Source organism: Diospyros lotus, chromosome 7, assembly GCF_014633365.1.
Source record: "Diospyros lotus cultivar Yz01 chromosome 7, ASM1463336v1, whole genome shotgun sequence".
NCBI lineage: Eukaryota > Viridiplantae > Streptophyta > Magnoliopsida > Ericales > Ebenaceae > Diospyros > Diospyros lotus.
The window spans coordinates 30,514,198-30,534,529 of record NC_068344.1 but is presented as its reverse complement, the minus strand read 5'-3'; the positions used below and the strand labels follow the sequence as shown (position 1 = coordinate 30,534,529).

Here is a 20,332-nt window from a genome sequence, read left to right as displayed (position 1 = left end):
GATATAGTTCAACTGATATAGGTTCAAACACAGAAACATCATGAAAAACGATATATCGGTTTTATTATCAGTCTTGTAAGGATATTTATCAACCGATATATAGGTTTCGAAATGATGTGTATGTACCGACATCCTTTATCTGCTAATATATCAGTATCATATTATCGGTTGAGGTCTCATGTAAACTGATATATATTAATCGATATGATCTTACACAACCGATATTTAGAAACCGATATACCTTAGAAAAATTGATATGTTTTTATTTAATTTAGAAATCGATTCAATGTATATTATAAGAATGGAAGCTTCAAGACCTGTCTTTGTTGTTGTGATGTATGGAGGTCAATGGCAATATGATGTTGATGCGAAAGAATATAAATATATGACCGAAGAATGTGGGTCAATAATACGTGTGGAGTCAAATTGCACATTCGACCAACTGATAAGTTTCCTATACAGCAAGTTCAACGTTAGTTCGGTTAAGAAGTCAGTTGTGCTGAAGTACAAGTTTAAGCATTTGGTTCTATACGCAATTCTTATCGGTAAGTGTCTGTTTACTTTTCAATATATTCAGAGATATTATTATAGCAAATGCAATTTATATCAATCAATTTATCGGTAGGTAACTGATACAACATAGCCAAAATTTCTATTTAGTTTTTGTTTACTATGCAATTTATACATGATAGCATATGCAAATGATATCAGTCAAATAAATATTAAGTTTCTGTTTATATTGAAATTTATTAAGAGATATCAAAATCTAGGCTTCTCAGATATTGGAGCAAGCTCTTTTACACGCTCTGATTTCTCTGCATCCTATTGCTATTCTAGATTCCAATTACTGTACATCTTACCTATTATCCATTATGTTTTTATTCAAAAAGAAAAAAAAAAGCAGCATAGATGATAAACTAATGTAAATTCACTCAAGCTACCTACCAACATTCTTTTTGGCACAAATTTCCATCAATAAGAAAATGAATAAATACCTTGTATGGAGACAACAATAGCTTTGAAGAAGACGATTAATGAAGAAGCAGCAACAATTGGAGAGGGAAAAAGAAAGATTCGCAAGATTGATTGACGGCGATTGCAAAAAAAGGAAAGGAAAGAAGGGGAAGACCATAAGATAGGACTCTATCGCTGGCTGATTAAAAGTGGGAGCATTTTTGTCCGATAAAAGTTCAAAAGTTTTAATTTTGTAAAAATTTTCAAAGTGTCCTATGTTTGCAAAGTTTAGTTCCGAGAGTCTTATTTTTCCAAAGTGTCCTATCTTTCTCTAGATTTTTTCCAACATGTTGAAGAACAGAGTGAAACTCAGATGCCAAAAGATGCCTCCCAGCATTGGAAACTTCTGGAGATTTCAGAAGAGATGACAACTGAAGGTAACCAATTCCTTGACGATTCGGATTGACAAAGAAGTGAATCCACATTCCCTGGCAACGCTGTTATTGGACGGCTGATTACAAGACGGGAGCTTGAAGTCAGTACCCTCGAACAACCCATTCGAGCTGACAGCGGCTATGTGTCTCTCCAGCGACGATAGCGTACCGCCAACGGTGACGTTGACGCCGGAGGAAGAGAGGCGAACGAGGCCGAGGAGGGCAAGAGAGCGGCAGTTGGAATCGTAGAAGGATAAGAGATTGTCGAGATCCGGAACAGCCGTGTACTTGTAGTACAATAGGACCCCGTATTCCGACTCTTCTTCATCTGTGTGACAGGCCGCCATTGCAGATGGAGTGCAAAGGATCTCCGAAGCCCTCGTCTGGGATGGCGTGCTGTGCTCAACGGAGAAGGCACTGACTGAAATCCGATCGACGGAGGGGCCGTCGCCGTAGCTTGTTGCCGTCCGTTGTCATAGTTTGCTTGCTCCTCCGCCGCCGTCGCTGCTTGCCGCGACAATCGTTCGAGCTTCTGCGGCCGTTACTTGAATCCTCCGCCGCCGTCGCCGCCACCACTTTCGTCGCTTACTTCCGCCGCGGCCATGTTCGCCGTCGGCTTCTCCCCCATCGTCGCTTGCCTCCGCCGTACCCAGGTTCGCCGTCGGCTTCTCCACCATCGCCGCCGCTGCCCCACTGTCGCTTTGACGGTCGTGGTCGTCGGAGGCCTTGCTTCGTCCTCTGCGGCCGAGCATCGCCATCGATTTTGCTACTGCCGTCATCGGCAACATCCCACGGCCGTTGTCTCCTGCTTCTTCCTCCATGGAGCTTAATATATATATATAAATATATATATATATATATATAAAATATGCTTAACAGCTTCTTTTCTTACTTTTTCTGCCAGGCTTCACGAGAAGATTTAGAGCATCTCCAAAGAGAGATGCTATTTTGGGTCCTAAATTATTAATTTATAATCTTAAATAATGTTATGTTATTTTTTAAATAAATGGGACTGTCATTTTAATATTTTAATATTTTTTATTAAAAAATATATTTAAAAATTAAAATTTCAAATTGACAGAATATTAACCAAAAAATATAATCAATTTAAAGAATGGGCATAAAATAATAAATTAAAATAAATTCTAACAATTAATTAAAATTCTAACAATGAACTAAAATATTTATTTTAAATTAAAATCAAAATATATAATTCTAACCTAAAAATATCAATTTAAATTCTAACAATTAACTAAAATAAAAATATTTATATACATAATTAATAATTGATTAACTAAAATAAAAATATTTATATATATAATTAATAATTGATTAACTAAAATAAAATATAACAATTAACTATAATTAATATATATTTCTAACAATTAACTAATAAAATTATTTCTACAACTCCCTCAAACACCTCCTAAATATTTATAATTGATTAATTAATATATATATATAATACATACTTTCAACCCCACCTCTTCACTTCTAGAACGTTTCTCTATGCACTTTTCTTGCTTCTCTTTCACACTTCGTCTCCCTCGCCCTAGCCAGTTGCCGCCTCGTCAGTCGTCGCCTCGCCCTCGCCCTTGCCTTATTGTTCTTCTCGCTCAGCACTCCTCGACCTCGCCTAGGCCTCACCCTTGCCGGTCAATCGCTGCTGGTCGATCTGCCTCTAATTCTAAGTTGTTCTGTCTCGTCTCCTCTATTTCAGGTATATATATATATATATAATGTAAAATATAGTTATTGGATTTTTAACCGTTGCAAATGCAACCTCCTATTTTTTCTCTTCAGAAATTGTAAAAATAGCATTGGAGGAGGAAAGTTATCATTCTGTAACTTCATATGTCACTTCCGTTGAAGTGAACATTTTGTATTCCAAAATGAATCATACTAGATGTACATTTTTTTTTTGTATATTTTGAGTTACACAAAAAAATATTATAACCAAAATATCTCTCACCTCCATGCACCTCACGCGCCTCTATGTATCTCATGAGGGATATTTTTATCATTAGTATATCTTTATATAGTTCAAGATATATACAAAAATATATTAATAACATTATTTTTTCAAAATACCATTTTAACAATTATACGGAAGACACCCCAAATGACAGCTCCAGTTGGAGTTGCTCTTAAGTGTTTCTTTTCTTACTTTTTCTGCCAGGCTTCACGAGAAGCTTCTTTTTCTTACAAATGTATATATATATATATATAAATGCCCGTCTACTCTTTTGAATGTTTTCTCTTTTTACATAAAGTAATAATTAAAAAAACAAAAGGTGGCAAGGTGTAGAAATATTAAACTAATGAACATATTATTAACGTGATTATACATAAGTGTAATATATTTTTTAATTAATTTAATTTAATTTCTTACAATTTTAAATCATGTAAGAATCGTTATTTTTAAGTTTTTTAGACACTTCTCAAAATGTGTCATTTGTTATTATTAAAATATAATAATAATTTTATTTGAATAAAAATATCATCATCAAATTAACTGAATTTACATAAAAAAAATAATTAGAAGACATAAGCAAATTTTCACGCAAATACTTTTATACTTAAATTAATTATTTAAAATAATAAAAATTATATTAAAATTAATCAGTACTTTCTTTAAATAAATCTGTTTATTTATAAAAAAAATATAAAATAATCTTAATTAATTCAAAATTAATATTATCGTGAATAATATTTATCTTAACTTTTTTTAACCTTCTCAAAATTAAAATTTTTACAAATAACATTTATCTTAATTTTTTTTAATCCAACTAAATTAAAATTATTATGAATTGACTTATATCTTTGGTAAATAACATTTATTTTATTTTTTTTAAAATATATTTTTTTATAAATAAATTTTATCTCAATATTTTCTTTATAAAAAAAAACTTGTTCTTTTCTTAAAATATTTAAAAAAATTAAATGTTAGTTATTTAATTTATCCGTTTGGATAAAATCCCCAAAAATCTACACCTTTTACTCTAAAATATTATTTTGAATTTTTAAAATTTTTTATATTTTAATAAAAAAAATTGGTCTTTTAATAGAAATCTATTGTCATCAATGTTGTGACACCAGTAATATCATAATATTGTTGTGGTAATACCCTAAATCTTATAATTTTAGTACTTACTAATCGAATTTATTCATAATATAGATATTAATAATAGAAACATTATTTGTAAATTCATGTAATTAATGACAGCATTCTCTACACGAAATTCTGTATGGTTTTCAGTTTCCTACTCTTAATTTTTCATTGTTGTATTTCTTGATTCTAGAACCTCCCAACCAAGAAAAGTATGGTGTGTAGTTTCAGAAAATCCATATGCAACAAAACAGTTGTTCAGCTATTTCCATTCTCCCACACAAATGTCGTATCTGGATTTATAGCAAGTCCGTCCCAACCCAACATAATAGAGATAGCAAGCATCAACAGCCACCAATTGCTTGATTCTGAAATACCAACCACCTTCAATATTTACTTCACAATATAACAGTTATATATACTACTCTAGTAAATCTCAACGGCACAACCAAATGACTGCAAATCGAAAAGGGAAAACCATAAAAGCCATCTCTGCCAAAAGACTTCAAATGTAGACAGAATACATAATTGAATTCTACTTTTTGAGAGTTCCACGATATAATTAAACCAATGTCATTTATGGACTGTCTCACTAAACAGAAAAGCTAAAATTACTCTTTTTTTAAGAGTCTAGCAAAATTAAACAAGGAAACCAAAAAGAACTAATCAAATACAAAACGGGAAGAGGAGAACGGGCACATATAATTGGCCATACTCGGACCACAAAAATCCAGGGCTTATCTTCTTTTGCTCTTTTAACGAACACCAATACTACTACCCTCAGGACAATATACAGCTCAATAAAATTCACTTCTTTTAAAGCAGCAGCTAACTCCACTTTTATCATCGGATGTAATAAAGCAGAGATTGGCTGTAACAGGTCGGCGTAAAAAGGAAGAGGCAGTCGGAATAAAAGCAAAAACCAGTACCTTATAGATTGAAGATGAGGTTACAGAGATTGACGATGATGCTGATATCCAATGTAGGGAACACGGCTGAATGAAGAAGACTGGTTCCTCAGAGAAGGCTCTCGCAAGCCTCAACATCGGATGCCTGTGCATCCAATACTCCTTGCCCTGATGGATGGGAAGTAATAATCCTCTTCGTAGCAGCAAATATATCGTTCCTGTACATGTCGTCCTCCACCTTCTTCAGCAGATCCTTCACCACCTTAAAGTCCAATCCGCCAGCCAAAACTAGCCTACCAATAACTTCACCGAAATTATTGGGTCCCTTGGGTAAATCAATTCCTATTTCATCCAACATTGAGCCATAGAGTAAACATCCAGTCGCTATGTCCCCGCCTGTGATGACTTTCTTAGCGAACAAATGCTCAATGAGCTTTACAACTGGGTCTACATGAGGCGGGCTTTTCTCCAGTGCAAGGGAAATGGATAATTTAACAACCTCAGGATGGTAAGATGGCGAGTTCAACTCCTCCACACACAGCAATGCCTCGTCCAAAATCCGGACACTGAAGTATTCCTCCAAGAGGGAAACTGTTTTTCTCCGAAGTTCCTCAACATTGAATTTTATCGGAGTTGCTGTTTTCTCAGCAGCCGAAGGCATAGATGGAGTCGGAGCAGGTCTAGCCGGGATGGGAGCAGCTTGAGTTCCAGTATCCAGGTTAGTAGTTCGAACAGGTGCACCACTGCCTTGCAATAGAGCACTAGTCTTGCCGCCTACAAGTCCACTGCCCTGAGGAAGAAATTTTGAACTCAGCAATGGAGATTTGCCAATCAATGGTGGCTGGACACGTCCAGTGGGTTGCATGGTTGGCGCATCACCCTTAGGCATTGCACGAGTCCTAGGAACCTCCCAATTGTCATTATCAATTCCGGGCATCCCAGGCATCTTCCTCGTTCCTGGCATTCCAGGCATCATTCCCCCAGAGCCAGGACGGTTGACGGAGAATCCCCCAACTCCAAGACCAATATTTCCTTGTCCACCAGAAGCACTGCCACGACTTCTGATGCTTGCTGCAGCACCAGGACGCAATCCCAGATTCTTTTCAGCCTCTGAATGGATTTCATTGATGGTTTTGGCTTTAACCTGCAAAGTTGAACTAAGTTGGTCACAAGTTTCAACGGACACTCAAATAATAGGTACGGACATAAAATATTAGAAGCATCACCTCCTCGCGTCTAGGAACCCAATTATTTGCTCGGAGATCGAGAACATCACGGATCATGAACCTTAGACGTGGAGCCAGGTGGGGATTTGTTGAGAGTTGTTTCAAACGGCCGAAGTAAGTATCATTGATAAACCTAGACTTGCGACTCTCATCAAGCTGTTTACCAATGGTGTTGAAGAATTGACAAATGGCCTCAACATTTTCCTCCTCGGGGCAGGTCTTATTATCTTCCCCTAAAAGGGCCTGCATCACATAAGTGATTATAATTTATTAAAATTGAAGAAGACAAAAACAAGAACAAGTTTGAAAATAACCAAGATATTGACAAGCTAAAATGCAGGGAAGGGTAAGCTCGAGCTAGAACCTGAACTATATGATGAACAATCTTTTCAGGCACCATCTTCTGCTTCAAAAGCTCCCCAATGAGACGGATATTTCCAAGAGTCCGAAGTTTGACCATTCTTTCTTTGTCTCTACGTTCTGCCTCTTGCTCAGGAGCAGTCATCTGCCTTACTTCTTCCCTCAGTTTGTCAGCACCTTCAAATGCCTCCTGGCAGTTATTCAGAAGGACCCTCTTAAATGTGATTTCTTTCCCATCAGGTTCATCAGCAGGGAATGGAGGGAGTTTTTTATCGAGATCTGAACATAGCTGAGCATACATGGGACAAAATGTCGGTTCCAGCACTGCCTTGTCAAAAATTAAGGTGATAACCTCCTGCATTGCAAGCAAAATCAACGTCAGTGTTTTGCACCAAAATAAATATTGAAAAGAAGGTTTCCAAAACGGAAGAATCATGTCGCTAACCTTAAGAATATCAGCTGTTGTGATCCCAGAATCAATCAGCTGACCCTTGAGGAGATCAAACTTTTCTGGTGTCAGCTTATTCAGTATCCTACACAAGCCAAAAACAGTGATCACAAAACTAGGACACCAAGAAAGGTGTATGTCATTCAGTGATGCAAAATTAGAAAGAAAAAGTAAATTAAACTGCAACTTTCTTGTCAATTGACACGATCAATGGTAATTCTCATTGCAGTTTCCAGCACTTGTAGTTCTTTTCTCGCTTAAAAGTTATCTTATTACATAAATGCCATATATTGTGTTGGTAATACTATGCTCCCCCAGAGAATAGGTGAAGGATAATATAGTTAGGCAAAATACCCCTGACCATGATTAAACTCGTTATGAAACATATTAAACATGATTCAGAAGAATTTTAAAAGCCCCCATAACTGGAAATCAAACACACTCAAAAAAGACAGACAGAATAATGATTTTTGATTGGGTAATAAACCCAACTATGTAAAGGCATGTCATCAGTAAGTCAACATAGACACTTCAAATTGGCAACATCAATGGACATAATACAGAGATGGGATTCACACAAATATTAATACAAAAAAACATGGTACAGATTTTTGTGATCAATCAAATGATTTCTCTAAATCCCAGTGATTATGTTCCTAAAATCTTGCTAAAAATGTCCCAAAGTAAAATAAAAGATCTGTAGAATAAATACCCTTTCACTGTCTTCAAGACACGGTCCTTGTCAGAGAGATTTCCCCTTCGGACAGACCATGGCACTTCAGCCTTGATTAGAGCAGGCGCAGGACCTCCCTGGTTTAGTTACAAGAAATGGCTTGATATTAATTTCAAACAGTAAATGGTTTGCGTAGAGAGGGGGAAGTTTAATACAGAAAATGCAAATCAAAGCAAAAGAGCATGAAAGTGGTAAATGTCAATAGGCAGTTTACAGGCCTAGCTGAAATCAAGCCTTTTTTAACGTGCGTTTGCAAAAACTGCCTGTTGTACATAGTTTCTTCCCACTGTACCCCATATCAGAGATCTACATGACAAACTCACATGTCCTCTGATTTCAGGTCATCTACATTACCTGACAATTGAAAAAGGACAGCCAGAAAAAAGAATTCCACAATGATTTACAGAAAAAGAATTCCACGTGAAGACTCAACAGTAGGATCCACTACAATCTACTATTCAATCCCCTTGTCATGGACCTGGGGTAACATACAACAGGAATCTTCTTGTTACTCTAAATTGCTCCTCCTCAAAGACTATTCTAAATTTACAAACAAGAACTAACCAAAATCTAATCCCACCCACATGCTGTAACCAAAATCTAACCCTACCTCCATTTACTTTAACACAACATTCCTGAAGAAAATATTCCACCACCTCCTTATACCCTTTCAAACCCTGCAACCAAAAAGCAAACCACCATACCCAGAGGAGACCAATCATCTAGATAAAATCTACAACCAAGAACTTTCCTCCAAAGACTGTATCCCTGGACAGCAGATCTCCAACAAAATCCATGCACCAAGACATACTCTGATAAAAAAACTAACATTCCGTATTCCTAGCCTCTACATTCTAAGGTGAGGCAAAACATTTTCCCAACTAGAAACTCAACTTCAGGATATCATAAAGTAACTACTTGGCACTTGTGTTTCAGCAAGATTCAGCGCAAGTTAAATTGAATCCTTTTCAACATCAATGCATGTTCTTCCACCAAGGCTTGTGATTTCTGTTGTAATGTTTGTTCTTGAATAGCAACAAAACTCCACATCACAAATGATAAGAGCTAGTAACGCATGTTAGAATCCAACTTATTTGCAGGCCATAAATCAAACCACAATGAAAAAGTTACACAACTGATAAGAAACTAGATTCCACAACCGTTTTTAACTCAATTTCTACCACCACATATCAGAACTATTAATTCATCGCAAGTAACTTAGATAAGTATGTGAATCCATCGTAAAAAGGGGCACTGCCTATGCAGCATGATACAATCATACGTCCCCAACAATTTTTCACAAGTTTATCTGCAACCCAACAATCTTTACAACAAGCCACAAGAACCAAATTCAAAACTTCCTCTCAGTTCCCTAACAAGTTAATGGCAAATAATCCCGTCTGATTACACCAAGAAATATTAATTATCCAAACACTTAAAGAAAAAAAATTAGTTACACAAATACATGCAATCTACCAATTATACTATACCACATTCACAGCATCACAGGAAAATTTTAGAATATTTGAACAACATAATTTATTTTCTTCTTTTTTTGCTAGGAAAACAACATACTTTTCAAACTTATCAGGTAACTTATAGTCAGAGTACAAGGAGAACTTCATTTATTACTCCAATTCCAAAATTGCAAGGTAACACCAGCACTCTCCAGAATGCAAATACTGTGAATCAAGGAAGTTCTCTAGTGGCGATCACCATAAAACGTGTAAGATAGTGTTTTGACATTTAAGTGGAGAACCATCCAATGGAAATTGGAAACATAGTGCTTCGACATTAAACCAGGGAACAGCCTAATGAAAAGAGTCATATTGCCCATCTTGAACAAATTTAAATTTAGAGACAATGGGTCAAAGCTTCAAAACTAATGATACTTGGTACTATAAACCATTAAGCAGGCACTTCTAGACGAAATAAGGAGTGATCAATACAACATCTAACATAAACATGTCATAATACAACAAAACAACACATGAACTAACAGAAAACTTAAGCATGTAAATGTAAGCCTTATTTCATCAATGACTATGCCTCAGCAATCATCTAAACCGTGCAATTGAAGATATTAATTTCAACATCAACTGCAATAACAAACAAATGCATAGTGAACCATTCTATAGGACAGAACCCCACAACCAGAAAAGATTTTAGTTCATCGCCAATATTAATCAACAGGATATTAAATCTTTTAAATACTAAACAAAAATTCATGCTAATATCCGTGATGCGAATTAAAAACAAAAAACCAATTGAGTAAACAAAAATTAATTACCTTCGAAAACTGTGAATTGAGTTGGTCTTGGCGATTATGTTGATTTGTTTCTTGAGATCTGGCATCAAATCTGCCACCAAACTCTCTATTATCTCGACCAGTTTCCCAGGATCTCTCCTCCACAGCAATAGGAAATTGAGCAGCCCGACCACGCCAATCACGGTTATCAGGTTCAGAATAGCGACTCTGAGGTTGAAGTTGGGACTGCAGGAATAAAAAATAAATTGCGGAATAAACTGAGACAGAAAGGAAATTAGAAATTTGGCAACACATCAGAAAACATTCCCTTCCAAAAAAAACCATTGGACCATTTAAGTTAAACACTCAAACTATTGATGCAAGCAAAGATTTAAGACATGATACTAATATCAGTGCAAAACCAACAAATTTAAACAGAAATATCAGAAGCATCAAAATAATTAGAAAAAATTACATTGCTTTCACCACGACCCCAGTTTTGATCTTCAGCAAAAAATTCAGCATCAACTTCTTGTTTGATTTTCAGTATAGCCTCCGGAATGGTACCAACCTATAAAAAGAACAGACAGCATATTAAACAGAGAGAAGGATATGACCATGAAAGCAAAACAGATATCCAAAGAACATATGGAAATAAATAATACATGGTTCTTCACACACAACTAAATGAGAAAAGAAGGAAGAAATAGAGTAGCAAATTTGCCCACCAACAAAATTACACTGCTCTAGCATTTAGCAAGTATATTTCCCACAACTATCCAAGCTAGGATGCAATTACTTATTAAGGAAAAGATTAGGTGAATCAGAAATCCCAAGAGTCATCAAAAGGATTGAGATGTGCAGCAAATATAGCAACATGGTACGCATCATACAAAATAGGGGCTGTCAATTGGTAATCCTTAAAGGAAAATAATATACTACCAAAACAAAAAGTTACCTCCCTAAGTTGTAGGAGCTGGTCCCTGGTGTACTGAACACGCTCATGACTCTCAAACCGGGAATCTCCAGTCTGAGAAGGAAACAATGGGAGTTAGATAGTCAAACCACTCATTAGTTTTCTGAACAAACAGCTATTCAACAACAAAGTATTTTCATTCAATACAAGCACTGGAAAATTATTATGAAGAAATCTGGAATTTCATGTATGAAAATATAGCTGACCAGTGATAAAAACAAAATATCATGACTGATTTCAAAATATTATTGCCATACACAAAAGATAATGAGTATACAGTACAACATTCAACAAGGCTCAATAAAGTCAACAATAATGCATGGAAACTTGACATAAAGCTTTCCCTGAAAACTGATTATGTGCAACAATTTTCCAACTGCAGCCCACAATGTACAAAGTATAAGCAGATGAATGTTCAAGGTATCAGCTCAGGTCACAAAGAAAACCAGAAGATTAGGGTCCATTGCACTTTTGTTTTCAGTTTTTTTATTGTCCTTTTCAAAATTTGGTCAACGCTAACAAAAGACAATGTTTGATTACTAGCGTTTGTTTTCAAAAAAATTCAATTTTAGAAAAAAATTCCAAATTTTGAACACACAGAATTGTCTGTTCACTTTCAATTTTCATTTTCAGTTTCAGTTCATCTCCATTCCCTTCTTCATCTCCTTAATTATCTGCCATGGGAGTCATCAACTATCTCCATCACCCTCTTCATATTCTTCATGGCAGGAACAAAGCAACTGCCATAGGAGCCTACTTCATCTTCTCCTTCTTGAGATCTGGATCTGCCATGGCCGAAGCCATCTCCATCTACTCCTTCATATCCTTCATGGCCAGGGACAAGCGTTTGCCATGGGACCCCATGACTCCTAGATCTCAGATCCAGGCGTTGGCAGTAACTGGGGAGATGCCAGAGGAGTCACCAACAACCTCTGACATCACTGCCAGAAGCTGGCAATGTTAGGGTAAAAGAAAAACAAAAAAGCAAAATACAGGTAGCCTGTTAAGTTCTTATTTTTTTTAAATAGAAACGCTAACAGAACAGTAAAAATTGAAACTAAAAAGAAAACTGAAAGCTCAGCAAATGGGCCCTTATCAAATTTAATAAATGGAACATCTAGTTCATTGGGAGAGACAAATGTCTCAATCATAGCATTTATCACCTTGGCAAAGGCTTTTATAAATGCAAGTACAACAATAAAAAGCATGATTGTATCATTTACCACCAGAAGTATTCCCTGCTAACAATAACAAGAAAAATTAAATAATTTAACATTACACGCATTGGTGAATCAGATCCTCCCACCATTAATATATATCCACCAAATAAGTATTGTCCTTGTAAGAGCAATTTGCAACATGTCATCACAAGCATACAACCCTCTGCTCAGATAAAATCCCTCGGACAGGGATTCAATGTCTGTAGGTTCTTTATGGCCATGCTGATACTCACGGCATGGCCACCTAAAGCAAACAATTTACTTTATGTCCATATTTACAGCAGACACACCCCTCAGATGCCCTGCCAAGAATCAGGACAATGATTCTACAAGTTTCTATCCAAATATCACTTCCAAAACTGTAGCACAAATGATTTTTCTGAGGGCGAAAAAGATCTGAATAAATCATTCTCCCACACAGAATTTTTTTCGTTCCTTTTCTGCGTATTCCTATAGAAATTAACTAATAGGTATAATGCAAATCAGAAACACCTTTCACAAAATTATTGATATCAATACCAGCAATCAGTTCCTCGAAGCAATTCAACGAAAAAAGAGCAAAATACGACCAAAATCCTACATAACATAATCCATGACCTAAATCAAGTTAGAGGACAAAAAGTTGAATCTTATTCTTAAGATACAGGCATAATCAAAAGTTCAAAACATATCTAAACCTAAAAATGAAGCAGATTAACATATAAGCACAACGAACAAATTATTTTCTTTTTTCTTCTCCCTATGTTCGAATTGCAACATCTATTGATATCAGCTTCATGTCTACATCGGACATGAATACACACAAAATACATCAGATAGAAGAAGTGCATGAATCAACAATCACGTAATAGGCAAGGAAACCCTAGATCCGACGGCGGAGTGAGATAATCGACCTTGGAAGATATATGAGAAGGTGCGCCGCCGTGAGGACGCAGCACCGAAAGATCCGAAGAAGGCTCGAAGCGAGGACCAAGAAGTCTGCTGCCTCGGTTGCCTCCGCCGCCTGGTCTCAAGCTCAACACCGTCTGATCAGCCTGCATAACTCAATCGCCGCCGTCCGATGGAATCGCAACACCAATCGCCGCCGTCCGATCAAAACTCCGACCGAAAAAGGTCGATATATTCGTATCTCGTTGTATAGAGAGCAGAAAGAGAGAGGATGAGGATTTGGAGTTTCTCTCTCTTCGCCGAAGGAGAGGGAGAGAGAGATAGAGAGAGGGGATGGTGAAGGGCACGGAGAAGAGAAAAACCCTATTTATTTGGCGGAGCGAATGAAAATTTTTACTGTGTTCCTTTATTTTCTTATTTCCAAATCGATTTGGGTTTCCCTTGCGATAGATGTAGCTGTACTTTTAAATTACGTCGGTGTCCTTTCTTTTTCTGAGATTTCACTTTTCAAATCGACATTATTTTTCTTCTTATGCGGATTTAACCCCATATTTTCCCCAAATTTCAGTTTTGCACTTCAGTATATTCTAGTTCTTCTTCATTTTTTCATTTCAATTTTAAAAATTTACAACCAGATCCTCCATGATTTAGGTCAATTTTCCTGACACTCCAGTGATTTAATTTTGCTGACATGCATTTCCGGCAATAAAAATGATTGAGAGATCTAAATTTAACAAATTCATTTAATGATGCTTTTATTAAATATATATTTATTTATAATATTAATACTAAATACAATTTTTTTACAAAAGAATAAAATATTTGCCAATAGATTGTGTCCATGTAGGGTGCTAGATGAAATGAATTTTACTTTTAAAATACCATGTTTCGGCACAATAAGTACATTTTTTATTTTTATATGTAATTTTATCTTTATAATTACTAAACGTTCATTTAAAAACTTTAGCTAATGATTCGAGCTATTTTTTTTCTCAACAATGAAACTTATCCCATATTGCTTTTATTGCCCATATCGAAAAACTGTTTTACCCTTTGATGTTTTGCCAATTGCCATACCCTATAGTATTTTGAAAATAATCAATTAGTTTTGAGTTCGAATTGTATTTTACTCTTAACCCCCAACTCATTTGTTGATTCTTCAATATTTATTACTTCAAACCTCAATTCGGTTTCACTAAAAGCTTCTTTATAGTCCATATATAGTAATAATTATCATACAAACTCTATTTTTGTTAAAATTTTTATTAATTCCTTTAACAAGGTTATTGCCTATAATAACTTATTCTTTAATGGCCACCTAGTCAAAACCCATAATTATTCACATTGCTTGGAAGTTTATGGCTTCACGTTCCATTTCACTATTTAATATGGGTTTCTTTCATCATTTTTTCATAATATTATTTTATCACTCGAGTATTCAATCTTACAATGTAATATTTGTCAAATTAATATGCCAAATTTCACATGTCCAATGCTATTTAGGTATGAGCGTAGACTTGTAATATTTGTAGACTTTTAGCTATTAAACTTTCAAAGTGTCTAATGCAACATTCCTTCTATTTGCTTAATAATATGATATTTATATCGTTATTTTATTTATGACAACATTGTTTTCATTACTTAGACTTCTTTTTTTTTTTATACTCTATTGAGAGTCACTTTTGTTTTATTTTTCTATATATCTACTAAGATATTTCATATCAACATGTTATCCATTGTCTTAAATAATTGAAAAGGAAAATTATTATTTATAAGACCGATATTCCTCCTAAATATATACTAATTTACTTTCGCATAATTTCAATTGAGTTATTAAATAGGAAATAGAAAAAAAAAAGTATAAGGTAAATTACACAATACACTCTTAGGTTTGTTAAAATTTCAGGAAGCGCCACTTATGTTTTGGAAATTGCGCTAACTATCCTAACATCACATAGAGCAACTTCCTTCTGTAGTTGCAACATGCTCCCCTTCAACTATTTCTTTAGTTATTGTGACAAGTATAAATGTTCATTTAATAATTTTTATTAAAGAACTCTTAAGCATATAATATATGATTAGTCTGTTTTAAGGGCATTTTGGAAATAATGCAAGCATATTCTATTTAAATTAAAATCAATAGAAAAATTTCATGGAATTTCAAGGCTAAATTTTACTCATTCCAAACATTAAGCTCAAGGCTAAATTGCCACCCTTTGAGGAATTAATAACATTTTTTTCATAAATTATTAATTATTTTTCAAAATTTATCAACATTTTATGAATTAAAAGTGTTCCTAATTTTTTAAAATTATAAACACCATAACAGGTGTTTACTTTTAAAAACTATAAATACTTTTTATGTATAGGAAAATTGTTTATAAATTTTAAAGTGTTATTAATTTTTGAATAAATATTTATAATTTTATGAGTGTCGAAACAAAGTGTCAAAAAATAGTACAAAACTAACATCACAGCACGTAAAAAAAGGCAATTTTGAACAATTTCAAAACTTCATATATTGTGGATTGTTTGTAGTTTATAAATTAGTTTTTATTTGACAATTAATATTTTTTTTCACATTTGTAATTGTGTATCAAAATAAAAAATAGAGACCGTGATGCTTTAAGTGGATAGGTATGTGTTTAGCGAGGAAAAAGTCTTGGGTTCAAGTCCTCACATCCGTAGTCTTGCCTTTGTCTAAAACTTATTAGTTTTTGGCATAGTAATCTTAGGATTTAAGGGAGAAGAGTGTGTAATATTATTATCTGATATCTTTAAGAGTTTGAATAAATTTCAGGAATGATTACTATCTATGTAGATTATACAACAACTTTATTTGATCTTTGTGAGGCCCCTATTTGACAAAGGAGTTTGAGAATGCATGACGTTAAAAAATTTTGCATCATGTAATAAAATTCAGTATTTAATCCCACTCTTTTATACTTAACAAAAATAAAGAAATACAACACTATGTTTGCAACAAAATATTTATAAATTTCACCAAAATTTATGTGAAATCGGGTAAATTTTCACAAAAATTGTTTGTAATTTAAATTTAGTATTTGAGGTCTCCATTATTTGTTTTTGGGGTAATTATTGATAGTAATTTTGTTTCAAAATTTGTAGTGATTGAAAATGAGTCTTAATGTATTGACATGTTTTTTTATTCTATTACAATTTGGATGTCAAAAGTTGAATCATTTTGTTTTTCGTATTTATTTAAACAAAAAAATTTAAAATATGTAAATGACATTTTGATAAATGAAAAAGACTCCAAACATTAAATATTATAATTTAATAATTTAGAATAGGAGACGCAGGAGGGGCAAGTTGGGAACCTTCCGCACGCAAATTCACTACTGACTTTCCCTCTCTTTCCGAGCCTCCAAACAAGCGTGCTGGCTGGTTTTTACTTTTTATTTTGCCCTAAAGTTGTTTTCACCGACTACCGGAAGTGGGGTCCGGCAGCCAGAGGCCCATGCCGCAGCGGGGAAAGTCGCCAGAGCCTGAAACTGACGCACACGTGCCGGTTGATTCCGGTCTCAGATCAGATCCCATGTTATTCAACTCTTTTGGCTGAAAACAGGGCTACGCGTTGGACGACGTAGATGTTTGGCTAGTATAAAATTGTGTCGTGGCCAGGTTGGTTCAGTGCCGTGTTTGGATTATCTGGAAAACAATAAACTAATTTACCGAAGATTGCAAGTTAAATCCTTTTGGATATAATTTTTTTATTTTATTTATATTACAGAATATAATATGTTTAATTAATTCATAATTTTATAATTAATTTTAATAACATATACTTATATCTTGTTAATTTAAATTAAAAATTCGTATATTAATTTATTTGTTTAAACTCGTAATCAAGATTTGAGATTATTTTAATTAGGATCTTGTTAAATATTAATCTTTTTTTTTTTTTATTTGAGTAAGTTCTCAACTACGAAGTGTATATTTGGCACTTCCACTCGAGGCACTTGGCTTCGTATAATTATATATGTGGATAATGCATCCGCGTTATGCTAAATTAAAAAATATATTGATGGATTGATTGTACATAGACACTCACAAATTAAGATCTTATCTGTACTCACGCGCGCGGTTCCTAGTGAATTACGTTAAAAACGTTCTCTAAATAAAGTGTCGGTCGAGCTCACGAGGCTCGTCATTTTTGTCTGCCGATTGACATCTAAAGTCAAAAAATGACGCTTGAAATTGAATCGAAAGACCAAAGTTTTATTCCAAGCTCATATTTTCTTGCAACTATCTCATGTCTCTTATACTACCATTTTATCTCATTTTGTACAGAACATCAAAGCAGAGAGCCCAGGCAGCGGCACTCAAGTCTAGTCAACCTCTTCAATCTTAGGCCCGGCACCACCGGAACCGCCGGACACGTCGTCATCCATAGGCATGTCGCCGCCGGCGCCGCCCTGGTACATCTTGGCAATGATCGGGTTGCAGAGCCCTTCCAACTCCTTCAACTTGTCCTCAAACTCATCAACCTCCGCCAGCTGGTTCCCCTCCAGCCACTCCACGGTCTCGTTCACCGCCTTCTCGATCTTCTCCTTGTCCGCCGGGTTCAGCTTTCCGGCGAACTTCTCGTCCTTGACTGTGTTCCTCATGTTGTACGCGTAGTTCTCCAGCGAGTTCTTCGCCTCCACCTTCTTCTTCACCTCCTCGTCCTCCGCCTTGAACTTCTCCGCGTCCTGCACCATTTTCTCGATCTCCTCCTTGCTCAGCCTCCCCTTGTCGTTCGTGATCGTGATCTTGTTCTTCACGCCGGCGGTTTTGTCCTCCGCCGTCACGTTCAGGATTCCGTTCGCGTCGATGTCGAAGCAGACGTTGATCTGCGGCACGCCTCTCGGCGCCGGCGGAATTCCAGTTAGCTCGAACTTTCCGAGCAGATTGTTATCCTTGGTCCTGGCTCTTTCCCCTTCGTAGACCTGAATTAGGACTCCAGGCTGGTTATCCGAATAGGTCGAGAAAATCTGCTCCTTCTTGGTGGGAATGGTAGTGTTTCTCGGAATCAAAACCGTCATGACACCGCCGGCGGTCTCCAGGCCGAGACTTAGCGGAGTCACATCCAGCAGCAACAAGTCCTGCACCTTCTCGTTGCCTTCGCCGCTAAGAATCGCCGCCTGCACGGCGGCGCCGTATGCCACCGCCTCGTCGGGGTTTATGCTCTTGCAGAGCTCCTTCCCGTTGAAGAAATCCTGCAATAGCTGCTGCACTTTGGGAATTCTCGTCGATCCTCCGACTAAAACCACTTCGTGGACCTGGCTCTTGTCGATCTTCGCATCTCTCAGGCACTTCTCCACCGGTTCCATACACCTCCTGAACAAATCCATGTTCAGTTCTTCAAATCTCGCCCTGGTAATTGTCGCATAAAAATCAACTCCTTCATACAGAGAATCGATCTCGATTGTCGTCTGCGTCGTCGACGACAGAGTCCTCTTCGCCCTCTCACAAGCGGTTCTTAATCTCCTCAAAGCTCTAGCGTTTCCGCTAATATCCTTCTTGGTCTTCCTCCTGAATTCTGCAACAAAATGGTTAACGAGGCGGTTATCGAAGTCCTCGCCGCCGAGGTGAGTATCTCCGGCCGTGGCCTTCACTTCGAAAATCCCCTCTTCTATCGTCAGCAGCGAAACATCAAACGTCCCACCGCCGAGATCGAAGATCAACACGTTTTGCTCGCCTTTTCTCGACGCCTTCTTGTCCAGTCCGTAAGCTATAGCCGCGGCCGTCGGCTCATTGATGATTCTCATCACGTTCAGGGCGGCGATGGCGCCTGCATCCTTCGTGGCCTGCCGCTGGGAATCGTTGAAGTAAGCCGGTACTGTGACCACGGCGTTCTTGATGGTTTGGCCTAGGAAAGCCTCCGCGATTTCCCTCATCTTCGTCAAGACCATGCTCGATATCTCTTCAGCGGAGAACTGTTTCTGCTCGCCTTTGTAGGTGACGACAATCATCGGCTTGTCCCCCGGCCCGGGCACGACCTTGAAGGGCCAGAGCTTCATGTCGCCCTGGACCGACGGATCAGAGAATCGCCGGCCGATGAGCCGCTTGGCGTCGAAGACGGTGTTCTGCGGGTTCATCGCCACCTGGTTCTTCGCTGCATCGCCGATTAGCCGCTCGGTGTCAGTAAAAGCAACGTACGATGGAGTCGTTCGATTTCCTTGATCATTAGGTATAATCTCGACTCGATCGTTTTGCCAAACGCCCACACAACTGTACGTTGTGCCGAGGTCGATCCCAATGGCCTTTCCTCCTGTCTTGGCCGCCATTAATGAAGCTCAAAACGCCTCTGTAAACAACAGTATCAGAAAATGTTCTCGTTAACTTTAATAAGTAAAATCTGAGATGGATTGCGTTTGCTTCGTGAGAATAAATAGGTATTCGAGGGAAAATTCGAGAAAATGCAAGAAACTTTGAGATAAAGATGAGCATAAATTGGTATCCGAAGGAGAATTCGAGAAAATGTGAGTATTTGAAAAAGGGAGGGACGCCAGAGAGTTCTGGAGAGATGGTGAGGGTTCTAGAGGCTCGTGAGTAGACTCAATTACAAAAACAGGTCCTCGGTTTTGTTGACTTTACCATAAAGGCTAAATTGTTGGGCGTCGGAGTCGAGGGTACTTTTGGCAATCCGTGATTACCTGTCTTGACTTGGTGGGCCCAGTGGTCTGGCGAGGTGGCAAGCTCCGTGTGTGTGTCTAGTTCTTGGTCGTAATTCTAGAGAATTTCAGATGGTATTATAATTATATATATTATTCTTTATAGGGATATTTTTGTTTTGTAATAAAAATAATAAGAGTTTTAAAT

At 36.6% G+C, this 20,332-nt stretch overlaps 2 protein-coding genes and 1 non-coding gene across 3 annotated transcripts; all 3 read right to left on the bottom strand.

Annotated features, from left to right (window-relative positions):
• Positions 1 to 5,009: 5,009 nt before the first annotated feature.
• Positions 5,010 to 13,853, bottom strand: LOC127806249 (eukaryotic translation initiation factor-like). The gene is made up of 9 exons (XM_052343427.1): positions 13,510 to 13,853; positions 11,379 to 11,450; positions 10,896 to 10,991; positions 10,463 to 10,666; positions 8,152 to 8,249; positions 7,437 to 7,524; positions 6,996 to 7,346; positions 6,632 to 6,874; positions 5,010 to 6,549 (listed from the first exon to the last, which is right to left on the bottom strand). The coding sequence occupies exons 1-9, from the start codon at positions 13,654 to 13,656 to the stop codon at positions 5,515 to 5,517; spliced, it is 2,334 nt and encodes a 777-aa protein (XP_052199387.1). The 5' UTR covers positions 13,657 to 13,853; the 3' UTR covers positions 5,010 to 5,514.
• Positions 12,811 to 12,915, bottom strand: LOC127807062 (small nucleolar RNA snoR103). The gene has a single exon (XR_008024598.1). It is a non-coding gene; the product is annotated as a small nucleolar RNA snoR103 (small nucleolar RNA).
• A 3,872-nt stretch (positions 13,854 to 17,725) lies between the features above and the next one.
• On the bottom strand, positions 17,726 to 19,993 carry LOC127806544 (heat shock 70 kDa protein). Its single transcript, XM_052343907.1, has one exon. The coding sequence runs from the start codon at positions 19,795 to 19,797 to the stop codon at positions 17,857 to 17,859; it is 1,941 nt and encodes a 646-aa protein (XP_052199867.1). The 5' UTR covers positions 19,798 to 19,993; the 3' UTR covers positions 17,726 to 17,856.
• Positions 19,994 to 20,332: the final 339 nt, after the last annotated feature.

What these genes read in the sequence shown, in the direction of transcription:
- LOC127806249 (XM_052343427.1), bottom strand. Translation starts at nt 13,656, where the DNA reads ATGCAGGCTGATCAGACGGTGTTGAGCTTGAGACCAGGCGGCGGAGGC. An exon ending in CAACAGCTGATATTCTTAAG is followed by an intron (nt 7,347 to 7,436) that starts GTTAGCGACATG and finishes CTTGCAATGCAG; the next exon opens with GAGGTTATCACCTTAATTTT. An exon ending in TTGTTCATCATATAGTTCAG is followed by an intron (nt 6,875 to 6,995) that starts GTTCTAGCTCGA and finishes TATGTGATGCAG; the next exon opens with GCCCTTTTAGGGGAAGATAA.
- LOC127806544 (XM_052343907.1), bottom strand. Translation starts at nt 19,797, where the DNA reads ATGGCGGCCAAGACAGGAGGAAAGGCCATTGGGATCGACCTCGGCACA.